This window comes from Thunnus thynnus, chromosome 16 (assembly GCF_963924715.1).
Source record: "Thunnus thynnus chromosome 16, fThuThy2.1, whole genome shotgun sequence".
In the NCBI taxonomy this organism is placed as follows: Eukaryota; Metazoa; Chordata; class Actinopteri; order Scombriformes; family Scombridae; genus Thunnus; species Thunnus thynnus.
Window position 1 is genome coordinate 16,653,837 of NC_089532.1, and position 20,904 is coordinate 16,674,740.

Consider the following 20,904-nt stretch of genomic DNA (forward strand, 5'->3'; position numbering starts at 1 on the left):
ATAGCCTCTGACCAGCTCTGGTTACGAGCTACTTATAAGCTGCGTGTGTGTGTGTGTGTGTGTGTGTGTGTGTATGTGTGTATGTGTAAAAGAGACCAAGACAGAATATCTCTGAGTGTTTAACTGTGGTGTCATCCCACCCTTGTGACCCTCCTATTGGTGGCTAAAATATCACATAAGGAGCCGTAATGTCGTTCCCTACTGAGCTCACATGGCAGAGCTCCTTTTTTTGGGTGCGTTTGGATGTGGGATCATGGCCCTCGTCATGCAAAGCAAAAGCGTCTCTGTTCATGGGAAACACTTCCTCGCTACCTTCAACATGTTGTTTACAGAGTTTCTTGTTGAAAGAAGTCTTGGTCTACTATCATACGGCACTAATCCTAAGTAGCCTGTGGAAATATAAATGGTAGGCAGGGAAAGTGTCATCATGCTGACTCCAGAGATTTCACCTGGTGTGCTCAGACGAGTTTCTTCAACCATCATCACCCTCAGTAAGTGTTGTGCTACTAGCCATGCATGCTCTCCATGGCAAAGGACTGCTTACCAGATGGAAGGAAGTTGAGCATCAGCCATTTTCTCACTATGATAAAAAGACCGTTTGTTTGGTCGTGTAAGTAGCTGTGCATTATGTTGCTAACATACTAAACATTTAGATTGTAGCATTGCATATCAGTAATTTCTGGAAATGACACAGTAAATATGATGTATTTAGTTTTTTTTTTATCTCCCACCCGCCTCAAACAGAGTTAGAGGGAGACATGAGAATAAGAACTAACTAGTATATTGAAGAAGAGAATTAGTGCCCAAATAGTGGCTTCTGATAATGTTGGGGGTAGTTAACCCTTTTTAAAGGATTCATTGTACATGTCTGCCAGGATAAAGGAAATAGAGCCCGAAAATGCTTTGCAGAACTCAACACTGTATCTGTCCGGACCAGGAGATTCACCAATCTCTAATGAATTTATGGAAATTTGTACTTCAGTAACTGAGACAAGAAATCCTAAACTGGTTTAAGAATGATTTGGGGGAAAACTTAAGAGAATCAAAAGGGTTATTACAACACCAGAGATCTGCAGAGCATTCAGAAGAGTCAAAATCAGAAGAGACTTTCAAGAGAGGGCGACAAAGTGATTGTGTCCATCTGTCAGTGTTGTTAGTAATTCATCATCTTTTAATTGTGTCCTGTTGCATTTGTCTAAAGAAAGAAGATCAAAGTACATGAGGGAGGAATAATTGATTTTTCTTGATCACGATAAGATGACTCACATTCACACACACCCACATCAATCTCCTGAGGTTCCATAAAATGCCTACAAGTCTGATCAGGCCCTCTTTTCCCCGGGGCTTCCTGTTCTTCTTTGACCCTTCACCATGACAACAGCCAGAGGCATATACCACACGTCATGTCAGCAGTAAACAAACACACACACACACCCGCATGTACCCATACGCATGGATACACATGCAACACAGGGTGATAATTGCCTCCTTCACATCTTCCCTATTAATAAAATGCAGATGTGGTGTGAAGTGTTAATAGAAAGACTTGCGGGTTATATGTTTGAAGAGTGAATCCCTAAAGTCTGATCTAACAAAAAAATTAATGTGGTTTTTGGCAGGTGGACCACAGAGTCAGCTGCATGCAGCATGTAATGTTTTTGTTGTATTTGTATCTTGATATTCTTGAATCATTTCTCAGAGATTTATGTCTCTGCAAGTAAATATGGCTGCTAGTACAAAAAAATATCACGAAGAACTGAGTGTCACGCTGTCATCAGTCACCTTCTTCTCAACATCTCATTCTTTGTCATCTGGAAGCTTATTCTAGATCAGCAGTGCTTTGCTATAATGTTTAGTCAAGCTCAATCAAAGCAAACAGTTATCATTTATGCGTCCTCTCTTCTTGCAGAGGGCGAGTTTGCTTTTAACCCTCAGAATATTTGCTCAATTTAATGTGCAGCTTTGCCAGCAGAGCAGATAATTACTATGAGCTAACAAGCAGAGTTCAGGGGAGTGTCAGAGAGCGAGGGAAACACAGACATCCTCCGGGCATCGCTTCTTTCGTCTGTTCGACTCGTTATTGTAACACCAAACAAAATACATTCACCAACCAGGTCGAATTTGTCATTATCAGCAAGTGAAACCTGCTTTTATTCAGTTACTGCCTAATTACAATAAAAAAAACACCTCATACACATTAAGGTTTTGATGCAAAAGTTAAGTGAATTAGCCCAAAATTAGAAATTTGTCTCAGAAGATTTTACAGTCATAACAGCACACAGTATCCTCTACATAATGTATTATATGAAGTAAATATTTAGTTTAATAATTTAGAGTTTGAGGCAAAAGGAGCCTGTGTCATATTATAGCCAAAAAAAAAGTGCATAAGACATTACTGGAAAGCTCTTGTAGCACCTTATGTGAAAATGACACATTTGATACAAAATTACAATAAATGTAAAAATAAAAAAGACTGAAATGAAAAGTGTGATTTTGATTTGGTTAAAAAAGCAACCTAACAATTTAGTGTTTTAAATAAATCACATGTAGATAAAATCAGACTGTGCTGAATCAGACACAGGTCTGTCTCATGTTGACTGACCCCATCGCTCCGCCTACCACCCCCCCCATGCTCCAGGCCCAGCGAACGGAAATATCACCCGCGGGTGTTCTTGGTGTCACGGTGGGCGTTGAAGTTTAATGACCGGTATTCTGGTGATATGTGATAAGTGCTTTCCCTGCTGATGCTCCCTGTTAATAGCTGCCCCAGATTGAGGCTCTAACTCCGTCACTCAGAAGGGAGGGGGGGGGTCTGACTGTAGTTGGTCAACAAGCACGGCGCTAAACTGAGATGATCATGTGGCTGATGTTGATTATTCAACATTAAGCACCAGCTGTTAAGAGAGCCTGTGCTGACGTAACTTCATTCATTAAACATCGTTGACATAGTGACTGAAACACTGTCATTACCTTTTATTTTATGGCTCACCACTCCCAGCTATTTTCTACTCTTAAGTTTAGTAGCTTTTGTTCAATATGGTTTGATTTGGTTCATATTTACATGATATTTCCCTCTGATATTCAATCTCTGTTTATTCTGCTCTCTTAGATCCTTTTCTACTGTGATTTACAGTTTTCTGTGGTTGGCAACATGTTGAGCAAACTACATTATGAACAGTATAAACAGCTTGTCGGCTCTCGGGGGCAAAGTCACAGAACCTCACATGATGCCTGCTGTGGTTTGTTCGTTCAGTAAACACTCACTACTGTTTGATATAAGATTCATTAAAACTTGACCGCTCACACGTTTTGCGACTGAACATTTTTTCACATTTTTTTCATTCGGATTGAAAAAGAAAACAAGAGTAAGACAAGAGGCACAAGACAACCACCCATTTCAACAGTAAAGGTGCAATAGAAAGCTAAGAGGTAATAAATGCAGAGTGAAAAAGCTGCTAATGCTGTTAGATACCGTATGTATCAAACAAAAGTTGCTTAATGGTCTTTTCAGTGAAGGACGACGCTGCAGGAAGAGGTAGAATAGAAAAAGGGAAGCAAAGAGAGAGTATGAGAAGAAAGAAGAAGGGAAGTAGAGCCAGAGGTGACAAAAAGAAAAACCAGAGGAACAAGAAAGAGGCAGGAAGGGGGAAGAGAGTAAATACAAATAAGAAGTGAAAGAGCCGGTTTAACAGAAAAAATAGGGAAGGAGTGAGGAGAAGGAGAGGAGGAAATATAAGAGACGGAAGGTTGAGAGACACAATTTTATAGCATTGACTAACCACTTGTCAAAAATTGGTGTGCTATTTATGATGTTATGTCATACAGTCATGTTTCTCCCTCTGTGGTGCTCTTAAATTGTATATGCTTTATGTGTTTCTAATGGTGTATCCTGCAGAAAAAGCTAATAGTCAGAGCTGAGGCAGATTATAATGGAATTATTTAGGACTATAACTAATGACTTCCACTGTTTGTAAATCTCCACACCCAAAGATATTCAATTGTCAATGATTTAAAACAGAGAAAAGCAGAAGAAAATCACATCTGTGAAGCTTGAACCAGCAGACATCGGACATGTATGCTTGATAAACGACCTAAATGATTAATGATTATCTTAAACATTTTCTGTTGATTGACTGATTGTCTAATGGACTAATAGTTTCAGCACTGAAAACATCAAAAAGATTCATACTGTTTTCTGCTCACATGTAGCTGATCTGTTTTTTTCACCCCGCTTTGTGTCTTTCAGGTCCAGTTGTCCAGCGCCAAAACGGGCCCTCCTCAGAGGAAAATGAGGCACAGAGGAGGTACGTTTTCTAACAAGTACATATGTGAAGCTATGTTTGCACAGTAAAGCAGACAACGGAACAAGACTTTTTAGATAGAAATACAGAACAAAGCCCCATGTTACTCTTCAGTGCAGAGTAATCTCTAGAAACCCCTTCAGATCTTAATTTAAGAACAACTTTTTAATGTTTTGTTAACCAGGAATAATAATGTTATAAACAGAAAGACAGTCAAGCTATACATTAGTCTTGATATATGAAGAGAGGCTGATTGAAAACCAGTGTTAAAGAGCAGGGACGTCTTTGCGATTCATAGGATGATGGAGCAACATCAGATGCAGGCACACAAGGAGAGGGAGCGACGAACGTCAGGATCAGGTAAACACACCCACACCCGGCTATACACACACATGAACACACACACATTCTCTCTCTCACACACACACACACACATGCTGCTCCGGAGACCAAATTGAATTGAAGGCTGCATAGCTACACAAACATTTTAGACAAAGCTGCCAATGAAAAAACCTGAGAGAAGACTCCGATTGTCAATAAGCAACATTTCCGCGGGGGCAAATGGATATTTGCTTTGCTTTGTCTTTTTAAATGAAGGGAAGTTATCAGCGTTGGGTCAGGCAAAGCACACTTTACTTTCCTAAAGCAAACAGGTTGTTCCATCATTGATAAATACCAGAGATTCCAGACCCTGATACAGCAGGTTTCTAGAGGTAAAAAGGCTCTCCCCGTGTGGTTTGTGTTCCCACTTTAGTTTCAACCACTGCTCCCCAGTCTGTATACCCTTATGCTTTTTTATCCATACACATATATAAATGTTCAAGTCTGCCCCTTAAATACACATTACAGACTTAAACATCCCCCTTTGTCCCTATCAGTGGTGATATCAGTACCCCTGCCCGTCCCTGCAACATGCCCTACTGCCATCTCTTTTCTTCCAGCTACTGTTGGGGGGAAATGCCATATGCTTTCTGATCATGGCTCAGTCATGTTGCATTCTGCTGCTTGTTCTTTTTATGATATTTTAATTCTTTCTTATTTGCGATCGGCTTCTGTTTTTTGGATTGCTCCTGATTTCTCATCTTTTACTTGCTTGGTTGCTCAGTTGGTTGCTTTTCATTCTTCTCACGTTTTTCTCTTTTCTGTTTTCCTTTGTTTGTTGCCCTCCTTTCGTCCTTCTCTTCGTCTGCATCTCCTCCTCCTCCTCCTCCTCCTCTTCTTCCTGTCTCTCCTCTCTCTGTCTTTCTCTCTCTGCCCGTCACAGTCGTTTCCACCCTCCAATATAAAGTGTCCACTCCTCCCATCCACCCAGACACTCCTCCCGAGTACAGACAGTACAGAGCTAGCACACTGCCACCCTCCTACGTTCGCGTGGCCTCCTCCTCTCCTCCCTCCTCCGCCTCCTCCTCTCCCTGCCAAGAGAAAGAGGCGGGGGCTGCTAGGGACAAGGCCCAGCTCTCCTCCCAGCTCTCCACCTCGCTCGCCTCAGCCTTTTCCCCAGTCCAGGCAGGAGTGACCACCCAGGGCCGACAGGTCCGTCAGATCCCCTTGTCTCCTCCCACAACAGCCCGCCACCTACACCTCCAACAGCAACAGCAGCAACAAGACATCATGCTCCCCCCTAAACATGGCACCTGGTCCGCCTCTCATTTGCAGCAAATGTATGCCCAGTTGCCCCCCTCCACCTCCCCTCCAGTTATGATGGCCATGCATGTGAGGCAGGGTATGCCCCCGCAGCCCGTCCTCCCGTTGGCTCACCCCCTCCCGCCCGTGAGCGCTAGGATGAAGCCCCCACCGCTTGACCCGAGCGCCGTGACAGGCCCCCACCAGTACCCCCACTCTCACTCCAACGGCCAGCCAGACGACTGCTACTCTCCTCATTCTCAGCACCTGCCACTCACCCCGCAGTACTGCGAGGCCATCCCCCTGCCTCCTCTGATAGGTCAGACTGGCCCAGGTCCCGCCCCCAGCCACCAGCCCCAGTACTCATCCACCTTCCACCCACAGCAACAGCAGCACCAGCATCAACAGCAGCAGGTGTACCACCAGCAGGCCCAGCCCCCCACCAACACTTCCTCCTCCTCCTCCTCGCCCCCCTCTTACACTGCCTTGTCTGACGGGGGCTCACCCAAGAAGACCCCCTCCCCCATCCCCCAGCAGGCCCCCATGGCCAGCAGCAGTAAGTATGAGGTGGAGAGAGGAGGAGGTATTCTCTCAGCAGAGGAATGTTAGATGTGTATACTGTGTGTGTGTGTGTGTGCGTGTGTGTGTGTGTTTGTGAGTATGGGTGTGTATGTGTGTAAAAGAGTGTGTTGTGACTTAAGCTCTAGTGAATGCACCTCACCAAGAACATGAGCAACAAAAACATGCACAGTATAGCCCCACCCACACAGCTGTTTTCACTTATCTGGCCTGATTAGACCTCTTTAAGCTCTGTTCACACCTGGCATTAGTCTTGGGTGATCTCATCACAAGTGGACGGCTCTGAGTACGTCAGTTCACACTTGGCATTAAAATGCGTGTCCACATGTGTCTTTGAATGACCACTTGTGATCAGATCTCACTTCCCTGCTCTGTATGCAAATAAACACGTACATCATTACCGTTTGCAAAGACTAAATGCACGTTGTTGTTATTGTTTTATTTTTATCGTTTTTTTTGTTTTGTTTTGTTTTTTGCATTGACTCTTCGACCCAAATAGACCTCACGCGGGAGAGACTCAGCAGCCAACGTTTTCTGTTTAGAGGTGGCTGAGATTGTCACTAAATGAGAATAGCTGGTCCACCTTAAAGGTCAGTCCACCTTAAGGTGGGAGCCAGCGGATGTGTGATGGTGAGGCTGGCGACCTTAAGGTGGACTGGCCTTTAAGGTGGACCGGCTATTCTCATTTAGTGACAATCTCAGCCACCTCTAAACGTTGGCTGCTGAGTCTCTCCTGAGATTTGCTCAGTCCCCCCTAACCCTAAAAGAATGTGGCCATATGCAGCCCAGACCACCTCCAAATGTGGTCTCAGCGATTGGATCTCAATGCGTCTTGGGTGCATTCACACCTGTACTTAGAGCTGTCCACTTGTGATCGGATCACCTAAGACGTATTTTAATGCCAGGTGTGAACAGGGCCTCAGGTCTGTGTGGGTGTGAACAGCCTGTGCCTGATCTCCCTCACCCTGTTGCCCTGACAGCTCACCCTTGTTATTATTATTAGTGCATAGAGTTTGGTGACATCATGTTTTCCAAGATAGCTCTACCCAACTTTAATCTGTCTTCAGGTCTAATCAGCCAGAGTGATTGAAAACGCCTGTGTGATTGTGCTGCGCCTTAAAAAGTATTGATAAACTTGCACAATGCATAATAGGAAAAGCACAGGTGTTACTAATAAGGGTCACAGTAAATCATGACAGTGTGACAGTGAGCCAGCATGCACAATACCAGGACCCTGAAACTGAAGCAGCTAAATGAAATTCAGGCATATTTAATTTTATTAAACATTAAACATATCAAAAATGCAACCAAGGAGTTTTTATGACCCAGCAGTGCTATATTCTTGACAGGCCAAGTCAGTCACTTGACTTCAGTAGGTGTTTCACTTGCTTAAAACCAGAGAGAAGGAAAAAAAAACAAAAAACGTAAAAAAGCGAGGACAGTAGCATCACAGGCACAGCAGATCATCACCAGGCAGGGTACCTAATGCGTCCTGATGTCTGCGGCTTGTAGACTCTAGCCAGTTATTAAATGCAAAGGCTCTGCAAACAAATTTTGAATATGATGATTTCATTTAACTTTACCCTTCACTGTGCGATTACCCTCTGTCCCAAAACTGGTGAAGTACCATAAAAGGGCTACAATTTCAACACTGTTCATTAGACACGGATGTAAACAACCTCAAATTCAGGGTGCGAACTACAGGGGAGCCAGGGGGAGCTTTGCTCCTCTTAATAAGACATTAGCTCCCCTGAAAACATGATTTGTGAAAATTTGGGGGGTCTCTAAAATATTGACAATATGCTATTTTTGCCATGCATTTCGATTTTTCTTTATCTGCATCGTCATGGATCATGCATAAAATTAGGCTATTATTGATGTATGATTCATGCATGAAGATGATTCATCACTAACTCACTTTTAATAAAGATACTGGTATGCATGCTATTTTTGCAGTCACCATCGAGGCAGCATAACATCATAAACTCACTTTATCTCAAAGATCAGGAAAAAAACAAACTTTTTTAGTCCCACTCAGTCTGTGCATTACTCTGCATTTCTCTGAATCACCATTACTCATTTCTGTTTTGTAGTCAGCACACAGATATGTCAAAAAGAAAACAAGGAAGCTTACTCGCAAATTTACCCCAAATTTCTCCCCCAATTTTAAAAAAAAAAAAAAAAAAAAAAAAGTGAGCTCCCCTGAAAGCCAAAGCATAGTCACACACTGCTCAAATTAAAACTGAAAGTCAGAACAACCTTTAATCCAGTAATTGTTTCATTCCAAATCCAGTACAGAAGCAACACAATTGAAACATATCATTGTCATAATGCTATGAATTCAATGCATTCTGTACATTTTACATATACACATTTTAAGATTGACTATTTGAATCTAATGAGTTCAACATTTTGTCACCCTTATCTTTTCTTTATCAGTCATTCACATGGTAAAGCAGTTGCAGGCAGTAACTGTTTTGATAGCTCTTCTTGATGATGCACTCAAGGAGTTTTTTATTGTTTTATTTTGCTGCCACTGTCACTTTCTCCAGCTGCGTTGCAAACATAGACAGTGTGAAAAAGAAAGTATGCAGACTTAAGCAGTTTGCCTTGAATATTTCAGTTTCCCACAAGCACTTACTGAACCACCGAGTTGGAGTCAAAACTGTCCTTGTTTGTAACTGTGTTACCATGAGATGATAATGTAACTTTGCCAAATAAAAATGATTTTATAGTAAAATAAGCCAATACTGTGATGGATGAGCTATCGCAAGCTAATTTCAAGTCTCTGCAAGTTGATTTACACACTGAAATGAAATAAAACTAATGGCTGCCACAGTTTAAGGCCAGTTTACCAAACAACAAAGGTCACTTCACCTTAAGTACCTTTAATCACACTGCCAATCATTTCTACTTGCTTCACTAGCCCTTCCCAAAGACAAGCAGCCTTGCACTAAGCAGTTAATAGGTGTAGCTTATCATTTCTGGGACTGTGTTCAGTCAACCTTCCAAGGGGCAAAAAGGTCAGTCAGCTGATACTGTCATTAACCAGTCTCTAATTTTGCCCCTCCCAGGCCCTCCTGTCTCTGCAGGTCACCCGGCTATGCTTTCTGTGGCGCCTCCTCCAGCTGCGGCCCCGCCACCCATGGCTGGTCCTCCAGCTCCACCGCCACCGCCGGGTCCACCTCCCCCAATGGCAGTGCCCCCACCCATGCCCCCTCCACTGCCCACTGGTGGAGGGCCTCCTGGGGGACCGCCTGGGGTCCAGCACCAACCCTCAGGACTGGCTGCAGCGTTGGCTGGAGCCAAACTACGTAAAGTTCATAGGGTGAGCCTCCCTGGTTAAAGTGTTTTCTCAAGAGTTTATTGTTGGAGCCTGTTAATGGTGTCTTTTTATGGGGAAATCAAGTGAAATCCATTCTATGTTCTGTTCTTCAGGATGAAAGCAGTCCGCCCGGATCTAGTGGCAAAAGTGACTCCAACCGGTCTAGTGGTGGCAGTGGTGGTGGTGGGGAGGGACTGATGCAGGAGATGAATGCCTTACTAGCTCGCAGGTAAAACAACTACACAAACACACACACACCCTTTACCATTCACCCAAATGAATCATGCAAAGAAAATCCCTGTTCTGTCAGCCAGTTCATAACATATAACACCAGTATTTCCATTTTAGTCCCCCTGGTTCTCCGTCCTTGCTGTAAAAGATTATCTCAAGAAGGAAATAAGCTCTTTTGAAACAGTATTTTATCCACAACGCAATCTTGTTACTGAATCATGTTACTGTATAATACTGTTTGCTTACATTCCTAATTTCTCTCTCTCTCATAGACGGAAAGCCTCAGAGAAACCTGATGAAGTAAGTCTTGAGCCTTGATATTTGTCTGTGTGACCAAATGTTAGTTCTTCACTGTTTGTTTAGTGTTAATCACTCGAGGCATCATTTGCAGTTTATTGCCGAATGAATATTTTGAAATGATCATTAATTCTCTCTCTCTCTCTCTCTCTCTCTCTCTCTCTCTCTCTCTCTCTCTCTCTCTCTCCTGTAGGACGACTCTGGTGGTCGGGGGCAGCAGAACTCAACAGGTACAGAACAGCCTGAATTGCTAGATTGTGCATTAGTTCCATAAAACTACAAGTTTTAAAATATATTCTCTTTTGAATACTTTATATTTGTGGGGCTGCTTGACTTAACATAATTCATTCTCTCCTGCTTATTAGATGCTGTGAAGAAGCCATGGGAGCGATCCAACTCTGCAGAAAAGTCCTCACTGGTGTCCAGGTCTGCAGATAAGAGGGGAAGGGGGTGAAGGGAGTGTGGTCTGAATATGAAATAAGCCCCTTTCACACATGCACTGTCTGAATCAGTTGGACCAGACATTAAACAGACTTTATCCTGCCAGCTCCCTACTACAAAGTCGATGTAATGTCTGATTGAGCCCATGTGTGAATACAGTAGTGGATTTTTCGCAGAATTCACAGCGAGCAAGTGGGCAACAACTGCTCACTGCCGCAAGTGCAACAAAATCCAGCAGTAAGGGAGATAGTACAAGCAATTATCAAACAACTGTTGAACAAGCAGAACATAAACTCAAATACGACGTCTTTGACTTCCAGCTGTCAACCCTCTAATCCACAGCCACTATTTTACATATGTGGGTGGTGCTGGATAAACACAGCAGGCCAGTTTAGCTGCATTGTTTTGACTGAGCATATATGCTCCACTGTGAATCTATCGCTGTGATTTCTCCTAAAATAAAAGCAGTTTTATTTTTGATGAAAAGCTTAAAAATGATGAATTACAACTGCAGTGTATTTTTTTGCATCATGTCCTGCCTCCTGTACCCCTCGCCTTAACCAAACAGAGTATTTCCAGCAGGTGAGAACATGTCTGACACGGACAATCTCCTGCTGTGTGCCACATGTGTGAAAGGGCAACTCCAGAAAATGTCTGCACCTGATTCTCAGGACTTTGTACGGAGTTCATATGTGAAAACGGCAATTAACCACAGGGATTTCAGCATAAATCTCCTCTGTACTGCAGGAACTAGGACAGAGAAAGAGTCTGAACTGTGGTTACATTTTATAAAAATAAAAAAACCTTTTAACAACACATAACCCTTAAATGTGTTGTCTGTTATACTCTGCTAATGCTGCTTTTATACTCATCAGTTTATCCTTTTGTGTTGCAGAGTGAGACCCATTGGTAGCACTGGTGAAACAGACACAGAATTCGATAGGATGAAACAGGTTGGTTTATTTCTCCATTGTGTTACTTGTTTTATTACATACATGGTTTTATGGGTTTTACGCTTTGTTGATGATTTTATACACCCTGCATTGTTGAAAAGAGGCTCACCAGCAGGTCTTGTTTCACAGGAAATTTTGGACGAGGTTGTACGCGAGTTGCATAAGGTGAAAGACGAAATCATTAATGGTAAGCAATGCAGTACTTTTAAAGGTCATTGCAGTATCCAGTGGTGCAAAGCTTGTTTAATCTTTATTCTTTCCCACACGCTCATTTTTACATCTCACTCGACTTGAACCCGAACATCAAAAAGCTTGTTGACATCATTAATAATTCATATCAAGCCTTGTTGTTTCATTCTCTAAAATGCCGTGCTCTTTTCTCGCAGCCATCAGACAAGAAATCGGCAGAATCAGTACATCCTAATCTCATCTGAGCAACAGTAGGAGGAGAGCAAGAGGAGGAGCTGGAGGAGGATGGACACACAGATGCACAGACACGAGGACCGGGGGGCGGGGGGGGGGAATGTTCTCTCAATGTTTCTGTGACCTCACGTTGCCAAGATGCAAGTTGCAGAGATGTTGTGCCAACATTTGAGTCTGCTGGACAGCAAAAATGGAAGAAAGAAACAGAGATAAGAGAGAAGGGATTAATGAGAAAGAGGCAGCAGAAGGAACAGAAGTATGTATAAAGAAAGATTAAAGGACTGATGAACTCAACAGAGGATGAAAAACGTACTAAAAGATGAATTGAGGGATGGACGGACATTCGTGCTGAGTTTGGTGTTGTGGTCCTCTCTGTGCACCTATAGACTCAGTCAGCCCGGTGTTGCAACTCTTTGTTCTCTGTTCAGTCCAAGTCTTAAGAAGAAAATATTTTTGTTTTCTAAGTTTTTACTGTTTTATTATTTAAAAAAAACTGTGGTGATAATGATGATGCTGTTGATGACAATGAGTATTTTATTGATATTATAGAAGGAGAAAGGAAACTTGCACACCATTTATGTCAGCCTTTTATATTTTCTATTATTTTGTTTTTATTTTGTTTAGTTTATCCCTAACTATTTGATGATAACAAGCACAATATGGGCAAAACGGTGCTGCAGATACACCTGCCCTCAACTGGCATATTTTAAAAAAAAATGGCTTTTTATGACCTTGTTCATACTGGTGTTGTGTGTCTAACCTTTTCTCTCCAGAGATGTTGGAAAACTTCAATGTTTGAATCACAATTAGCCTTTGAAATTACCCCTTTCCTCCACATCCAAGGCATAACACGTTACAAATGAGCAATTTTTGGCAATTAATCAAGGAAGTCAATAACATGAGAAATAATAGTCTGCTCTATGACTCCAGTGTGACCGAGGTAAAGGTTTCTCTCTACCTGTTCAGATGTGTGAGATCATTTAAAACTTGGGGATCATTCACAAAACAGGCCGATAACTGTAAATGTGCCACCTGGTTTTACCTAGATATAAAACAATGTAGTACTATCTATTAGTCATCCTATACTTTGTGAACCTCCCGAGTATGCATGAAACCCCACCTCTATAAATTAGTTTTCATTTGGTTTGAGAAGTAATAAAAAGGAAAAAAAACACACAAACGGTGGTACATTTATTATAGTGGTTTGTTTCCATGAAGATTTCCCTCTATATATATGACATGTTGAACTTGATAATGGTAGCAATGTGAAAAAAAAATGAGGGGGTTGCTCTGGCAATATGCAAATTTTACCTAGATAAGAATGTGCAGAAAGTGAATGGTACAGTAGGCCTATGTGATGGTAGCTAAATGTGTCTTTGAAGGAAGGATTTGATTGAATATCGGTTGTTGCATTCTATCCACTCTGTTCGCTCTCAACTACGTTCTGATTTCAAAGCTGGAAGTAAATTCATTCAAACAAAACCAATAGACGTGTCAACCATCTGCGCAATATCCTGTTCTGTGTGTGTGTGTGTGTGTGTGTGTGTGTGTGTGTGTGTGTGTGTGTGTGTGTGTGTGTTTTCACTTACCATCTCGAGCGGAAGTCCCATGTGTTTTGGTACATACAGTATGTGTGGAAAGTTAAAGTGGTTTTCACTTTCAGGGTGTATTTTAAATATGTTTAAATAAAAAAAGGGTCGCTTGAGAATAAGACATCTGGTTACCACAAACAGGAAATGACAAATAACAGTAAACTCATTATTTTTAGTAGTTTCTTCTTATAACAATCTTTTACTTTTTTATATAGGATATTTATATAGGACACAAGATCATGCTTATCATAACACATCGATTCAATTATACATACAGTGAGTGGACAAAATAACAAACACCATACAATACAGTAAACCAACAGTACTAATTTGATTAAGCTCTTTTTTTAACTCAGATGGTCAGAAGTGTTGATTTGCTGCAGTTTGTGATGCTGTCATTATCCTGTTGGTGAGGGACTACTGCTTTTCTTTGCAAATGCGGTTTTCTTGAGACTTTGCTCCTCACCTTATTACATAAAATTGTATATTTTGTCCTGGACAAGCAATTGAGGGAGTATGTCCCATTTCTAGCCCTGTAGCATGTTGTTCCTGTATATTTGCATGAAAATGGTGATGGGTACTCATCCCAATAAGTCTCATTTTTATAAAATTGGCACTACCTTAACACTCTATGGGATTTTTGATGAGCAACATATGAAAAATGCAGCCTCAAAGATGACCATCAACTTCATTCAACACCCCTAAAACTAACTGAAATGTTCAAAAGAACTACTTTTTTGCATTATAAAGTTTTTGTTATTTTGTCCGCTCCCTGTAGACATAACCAAACAGTTTACAGCAAGACAGAGCTGTGAACAAGCAGAATGAGGCATCACTGAAGAAAAGGCTCCTCTTACTGACAGGTAAGTTTCAATGCTCATTTTCCACCTCAGCACTGTTCTGCGTGATGGATGTGAAATTGTATTGGGTAATCTGAGAGGCTGTGTGTGCCTTAATTATCACATTGAGAAATCCTTAAGAGGCCTGACGTATTGCTTGTAGGCAGGAAAAGAAATCTATAGAGGCAGTCATGTCTGGAAAACTTAATGAGAATGTGTGTGACCTTTACCTTTAACAAAAATATGAGGTTTATTGCTGTTGAATACTATCATCTGTTGTCTCAAACTACAGATAAGAAAATCACAGCTTTTCAACATCATTTTGGGTACAAAGAAACGTCATCACTACAATGACGGGTCATCTGTTTATAGCAGGAATAGAATCATGAATAAATAATGGTGTGAAGAAACCATCCAAGCTGTATCTGAATTCTGCCCATTTTGATGAACTGTGTATTACTGTGATTTAAGTTGAGGATGTTCAACATGTTATACGTTTTCCATACAGTGACAACCACACACTACGTGGGAAAAAACATTTAAACTAGAGGATATAATGATATTTAACAGTAGTCCATAGATTTTTACGACTCAAATTCCCTTTCCTGTCTTGGAGGGAAACACAGTCACAGATCTATTCCTGCTTGCTTAGCTTGTATTCCCGTTTGATTCTGGCATAGGGGCCGATGCTGTCGTCAAACACAAAGTCCCATAATACCCGGGTCCAGGAGGTGTGTTGAGGCAGGGAGTCGTAATACTCTGCTGCGATCTGCTTCACCTGGCAACCAAAAAAAAAAACACGAGTGAGAATCAGAGCTTAGAAAAGTGTAAGAATGGAAATCAAAAATCACATAGAATACATCTGACATTTAAAATGCAAGTGTAATGTGTCAGGAGCACATCTCTAAATTCAACACAACACTTTATTTCACTATGACAATCAGATACAGACACATTGAACCGGAGCATGACAGTGCATTGCATGGTATCTATTTATAAAGGCCTCGTATCAAAACACCACCAGGTACATTTCTGATAATAGCAGTGGCCACAGGCATCAACACAGCCTGATTTTAATACTCTGCTGTTTTAGTACAGGATGACATTTTTAAGTGACATTTTGAAATAATATCCTGAAAAAGTATATTTGATAGTTCAAAAATGAATTATTGTGCCTAAAAAAAACAAATATTCCCTCTGTTAATATGAAAAATAGTTCATAAACTAAAGGTGTAGGCAGAGAACTCACTTTGAAACAGACCTCTTCATGTTCTAGTGGCGCTACAAAGGCAGCAGTTAATCAGTTACAAAACCTGTCCTTTCATCTGCTAAATATTTGCAGTTGATAGAAAAAATCTGATGTGTGGCATTTGCTGATACCTTTTTGTTTAGACTCTGAAAGACAGGAGAGGCCCATCTTATCTGCACACACCTAGCAGTGATGTTAATGTTGTAGGTGTCCTTATTGTCAACCACTCAACTAATAATAGTCTTGGAAAAAATGACTCCAGAGACCAAATTTTCCCTGTCATGGAAAAAAAAGCATGGTTTATCACAGCATCACAGCCTCACCTGAGGTAGTTTACTGCCAGGTATGCTTGGGAAGTCATGGTGCTCCATGTGATACCCAACATTGAAGGTGATCCAGTTCAGTGATCCATAGTAAGAATATGTCTCATGACCCTTCAGAAACATGTAATGCTCAGCTATGAAATGCCCAGAGATAGGATGCAGTCCCATACACAGGATAGATCCTGCAATGAGGTAAACGATGGGCTTCAGCCCCCACAGATAGTAGATAATTAAGTCTACTGTGAGCTGAACAACTGCATTCTGGATCTCCAGCTGTGACACTGGTTTGGGATTGACCACCAAGGGGCGCAGGGCATAGAAAAAGGGCTGGAGGAAGAGCCAGAGGATTTTCCTGGCAGGTGTACAGAAGAACCATCCCTCAAAGTCTGTAGGGATGTCGACATCCAGTTGGTCACCTCCCAAATACCGATGGTGATCAACGTGGTACTTCTTGAAGGAGGCGGAGTAAGGCACCCCAATGGGCAGGTTGGCCCACATGGCAAACCAGCGGTTCCACTTTGCTAGCTTGTTGCCAAAGGCCACGTTGTGAGAGATGTCGTGGATAGCCAGGGTCAAGGAGTGGTTAATGCAGCCACCGAAGGCATAAGCCCAGAAGAAGATCCACTTCCAGGAGAGGTCGCAAACCAGGTAACAGGCCAAGAGCTGGGTTAGGACCATGCCTGATACCACCCACTTCAGCTGGGGGTCTGGACCCATCAGGGACTTGATCTCTGGATATTTGGCTGAGGAGAGAGGCAGGTAGAAAGAGATGGAAAGGAACACGAGGAGGTTGTAGGAAAGAAAAGAAGTATCAAATGTAGAAGAGGATCAAAGGTTTAGGAAAAACAACAGATAGGGAGGTGAAAAGCAGAGGATAGTAAAGGGAATAAAATGCGAAAGTGATGAAGAAGGAGAAAGAGAAAATGAAAAGGAAAATCAACAATAATTTCAAAACCTTGTTCTGGTTTTATCAACCTGTCATAATGTGACACGATACTGTGCAGATGAACACAATGAAGCATGCTGTATGGTACCAGCCCTTCTCCTGGGAAAAGTCTTCTGACAAAAGTTATTTTTAATTGGCAGGGATGTTGTTTTACTGAGGGACATGAAAAACGGGGAGATATAAGGGAGTGGTTCAAAAACAATCACTGTTACAAAAAGAACTACAAAAAGACATTTCTGACATGATCCACTCATTTGGACGTACAAGTTCTGATCTGTTGAGCTGGTCACACCTTAATACAAGTAAAAGATTTGAAGCAAAGAAATTAGGAGAGGCTTGTCAGGGGATCCAAAATTCAGGATCATGGCGGGTGATGAGCCAACCCCAGCTTTAGATGGGAAAGATGCACCATCAGGTGATGGCGCATGCAAATCTAGCCTGCTTCTTTGCTTTCAGTCCAATTATGTAATGGCTCTATGCAAATTGGGCTCACCAAGGTAACAAAAGGTTTAGGACACCAGAGACTGGATTCAGTGGCATTTCTGCATTGCACGCTAGGTCTCCCCTCTACAACCAGACCCTATTTATTCAGTTAATGTTTAGCTAAGAGGAATTCCCTACAGTCTGTACTTTAATAGGGTAATTTGTAAATATACAGTTCCAAACTAAACTTTAGAGCAAACTCCTTTATAACGTACTGTATGATGAGCTCACTTTCAATTAGTTATTTGCTTGATTTACTATTAGCAATGTTTATAGGCTACACCTCTTCACTTGATTCTATTGTATCCCACCCATCCAGGGCATAAAGTTGAATCAATAACCAGACGTCATAAAAGAAAGGGCTTAGACTTTTTAAAGCGGCTGTGTGGAACACCTTGTACAGCCATCACTGGATTGCAGCTTCACCACATTAGAGAGACAAGTAATTTCGTTCAATTTGAGATACTTGTATAAGGTTTCGGCCTCAGGTTTCAACTAAAAATGATTTCAGTTAAAAGTACAAGTCAAAGCAAAGATTAAATTGTGCATTGTTCAGAACTCATTTTTCTAGAACTGCTGAAAATGATCAAATATCAAAAAGTGTCACAATAATTAATCCTTATGACCTCACAAGCTACTGTAATGGCAGGTGTTAATGTCCAGTGAATGTGCAGGATAATATGAGGTCTATGTGAGTTGAGCCTACACCTGCCAAACAACAAGCCATCCAGTTCATAAGACCACCTGTCCGTTAAAATATCCCACAAGACAATGTAAAAGCAAATGCGACACAGCGACCTCTGACACGCACATCCGTTTGCCTCTCCCCTCAGGGCAGGGCAGAGGATAATTAAAACAAAACGCCTTAATAATTCAAGGGTCAATGGTGTCAAACAACCCAACACCTTCTAGATCTTTCCTTCACACCAGAGCAGTCATGCAACAGCTGGACAAAGCCAGGATCAAATATATATTAGCAGGTTGAGACCTAATCTCTTTTTAAAATCGAATTACATAATAAATCACAAATTATATCCTTGATCATGCAATCAATACACAGTTTAGACAAGTATTCTTTTGCATTAATCACCTGATGACAGCAGCTGTGGTTTAAGTGAATAAATGGTATTGTTTCAGGGATCCTCTCACACCCACAAAGCCTTTCTTCTCACTTCATGCAGGGTTTTCTATCTGTGTTTGTCGTTAGCGGGGAATGTGTCTTGTTACTTAGCAAGCCCGGAGGCATTATGAACTGCACCTGTTATCAATGTGCTGTTATTGTCTGGCAGGTCAGAGAAAAAGATGACAGAGGCGGATAGGTTTACATAAAGAGAGACTAAACCCCTGCTTTTTATTTAATTATGAGCATTATCAAGTTTTTTAAGTAAGCTTCTGGTATTAAATAGTCACTTGACTGAGACTGAAATATTTCCACACCTCTCATACTTATCCGAGTATCTTAACTTTAACATCATGCCTTTTGCCCTGGGGTTGGGATGGGTGGGGATGGGTGGGTCGGGGTCCAGGAGTCACTTGTTTGTTTGTTTTTTATTTGTTCGTTTTTTTACAGGCACTTTTCTGACTTTGCTATTTCTAAGAAGAACTGACGTTTGCTTACAAAATAAAAGTAAGTAAATAAATGATGCAAGCCTCAAAATTTGAGTCAACTGTGAGAGGAGGCAATGTGATAAACAGCCATAAATGTGATCGATTGAAGCTCACATTTTAAAAGGAAATAATACTGTATTTTCATCTTTAACATCCATATTCACTGAATTACATTAATTAATATCGTGACCTTCAAAATCTGCAGTTTTAAAGGAATTTTAACAGAATATTTCTTCTTATGCTTAACGCTCATTAACATGTAAGTTACTTCGTCGAAATGGTGTTCATCTTAATTAACAAGGCAGTTTCTATAGGATATTTCCATTGCATCCATTGTTGACCGATAGTTCGTTAAGCAACAGCTAGTAAACAGGTTTAACCGGCTACGATTTTATAAGCAGGCTAAGAAAAACTCACACTTAAAACTTCTCACACAAATAAACCAGAAATTCTCTCGGTGTTGACAAAGCTTTTTCATCCCATTAAAAGTTCTTACCCAGTATTTCTTTTCTTCTTGAAGTGTGCGGCTGGTCATTGTAGACCCATTCAAAGTCGCCTCTTCCACCTGTCTTCCCCATGACTGTCCCGTACTACTGTGTACGAAGCAACTGTGGCGTTATGTGTGTCATCAAAGCTTCTCAGTATCGGGGCACACCCACTCAACACAGGTCTGCAGGTTTGCAGGCTGAAGGTGTAACCACAAAAGCCCCTCCCCAGAGCTGAGGGAGGTACAAAGGTGGCTGTGCACCTGCTGAAATGCATACAAACTGGTGCTTTCTGACATGCAAAGTTTACATTGTTCGATGAGAAAATGTTATGATACTGCAATAAATTTTTTTTTAAAGGGTTGCTAGGCTGCTACATTTAACATTTAAATGGAGCAATAAAAAAGATAACACAGTACAGATAACATACTTCCACATTTTTTAATGTTTGTTGGCAACGTTTTGCTGTAAGCTGTTCATCAGCATCTCATATAGATGTTTAGGATTGCTTTATCACTGTGTAACACATGAACTTGTTAAACATCAATGGAATTATTATATATGACACCATAGCAGAAAGTTGTATTTTCAACCATAAATAGCCCCCAGTTCCTTCCATATGATGGGCAGATCCGCATTGTTAAGTTTGATTTACATTACACAGTAAGTATAGACTAGAGACGTATTAATTTTAATCATTAAAATTTGAAATCAGTATTAATTTGTTTAATAGCATAATGACTGGTAAGAGTTTCAGTCATTTTTTCAAGCAAAAATGCCAAGCATGTCTTGATCCCAGCCTCTGAAATGTGAGAATTATCTGCTCTTCTCTTTTTTACATTATTGTAAATGTTAATACCTTTGTTATTGTTATTACCTCTCATATTTTCTAGACAAAATGATTAATTGAGAAAATAATCAGCAGATTAATTGATAATTGATTGATTGGTCTGTTTGAACTCTTACATATCACATGGTATAAATAAGGAAGTTAAGAAGTGGTAAAGATTTAGAATAGTGGTTCATTTACAGTAGCTTCAGCTATCAAAAATGTTTTGAAGCATTTATACATATTCTGATTATTATGATGAAAAATGTTACTTTCTTTATTCTAATCAATAACTGATAACAAACACAATTTCTTCATGACCATAATTGTAAAAGATCCCATCCTGACATGTATTAAGACATACAAAAATACTCTGC

The 20,904-nt window shown here is 41.0% G+C and overlaps 2 protein-coding genes across 6 annotated transcripts in view; one reads left to right on the top strand and one right to left on the bottom strand.

The window, feature by feature from the left end:
• evla (Enah/Vasp-like a) overlaps positions 1-13,676 on the top strand; it is a 39,337-nt gene extending 25,661 nt beyond the window's left edge. For 2 of the 5 annotated variants that reach the window (XM_067614312.1, XM_067614311.1), the window contains exons 4-14: positions 4,247-4,304; positions 4,600-4,661; positions 5,566-6,480; positions 9,578-9,831; positions 9,942-10,057; positions 10,332-10,359; positions 10,550-10,586; positions 10,722-10,782; positions 11,693-11,750; positions 11,880-11,937; positions 12,137-13,676. In XM_067614312.1, coding sequence (XP_067470413.1) covers positions 4,247-4,304; positions 4,600-4,661; positions 5,566-6,480; positions 9,578-9,831; positions 9,942-10,057; positions 10,332-10,359; positions 10,550-10,586; positions 10,722-10,782; positions 11,693-11,750; positions 11,880-11,937; positions 12,137-12,174 — 1,685 coding nt within the window. In that variant the 3' untranslated portion in view covers positions 12,175-13,676. Of the gene's footprint in view, positions 1-174; positions 611-4,246; positions 4,305-4,599; positions 4,662-5,565; positions 6,481-9,577; positions 9,832-9,941; positions 10,058-10,331; positions 10,360-10,549; positions 10,587-10,721; positions 10,783-11,692; positions 11,751-11,879; positions 11,938-12,136 lie in introns of those variants that run through there. The other 3 variants (XM_067614314.1, XM_067614313.1, XM_067614315.1) reach the window with 3 other exon arrangements.
• Positions 13,267-19,917, bottom strand: degs2 (delta(4)-desaturase, sphingolipid 2). Its single transcript, XM_067614316.1, has 3 exons — positions 19,710-19,917; positions 16,177-16,919; positions 13,267-15,382 (listed from the first exon to the last, which is right to left on the bottom strand). The coding sequence occupies exons 1-3, from the start codon at positions 19,789-19,791 to the stop codon at positions 15,239-15,241; spliced, it is 969 nt and encodes a 322-aa protein (XP_067470417.1). The 5' UTR covers positions 19,792-19,917; the 3' UTR covers positions 13,267-15,238.
• Positions 19,918-20,904: the final 987 nt, after the last annotated feature.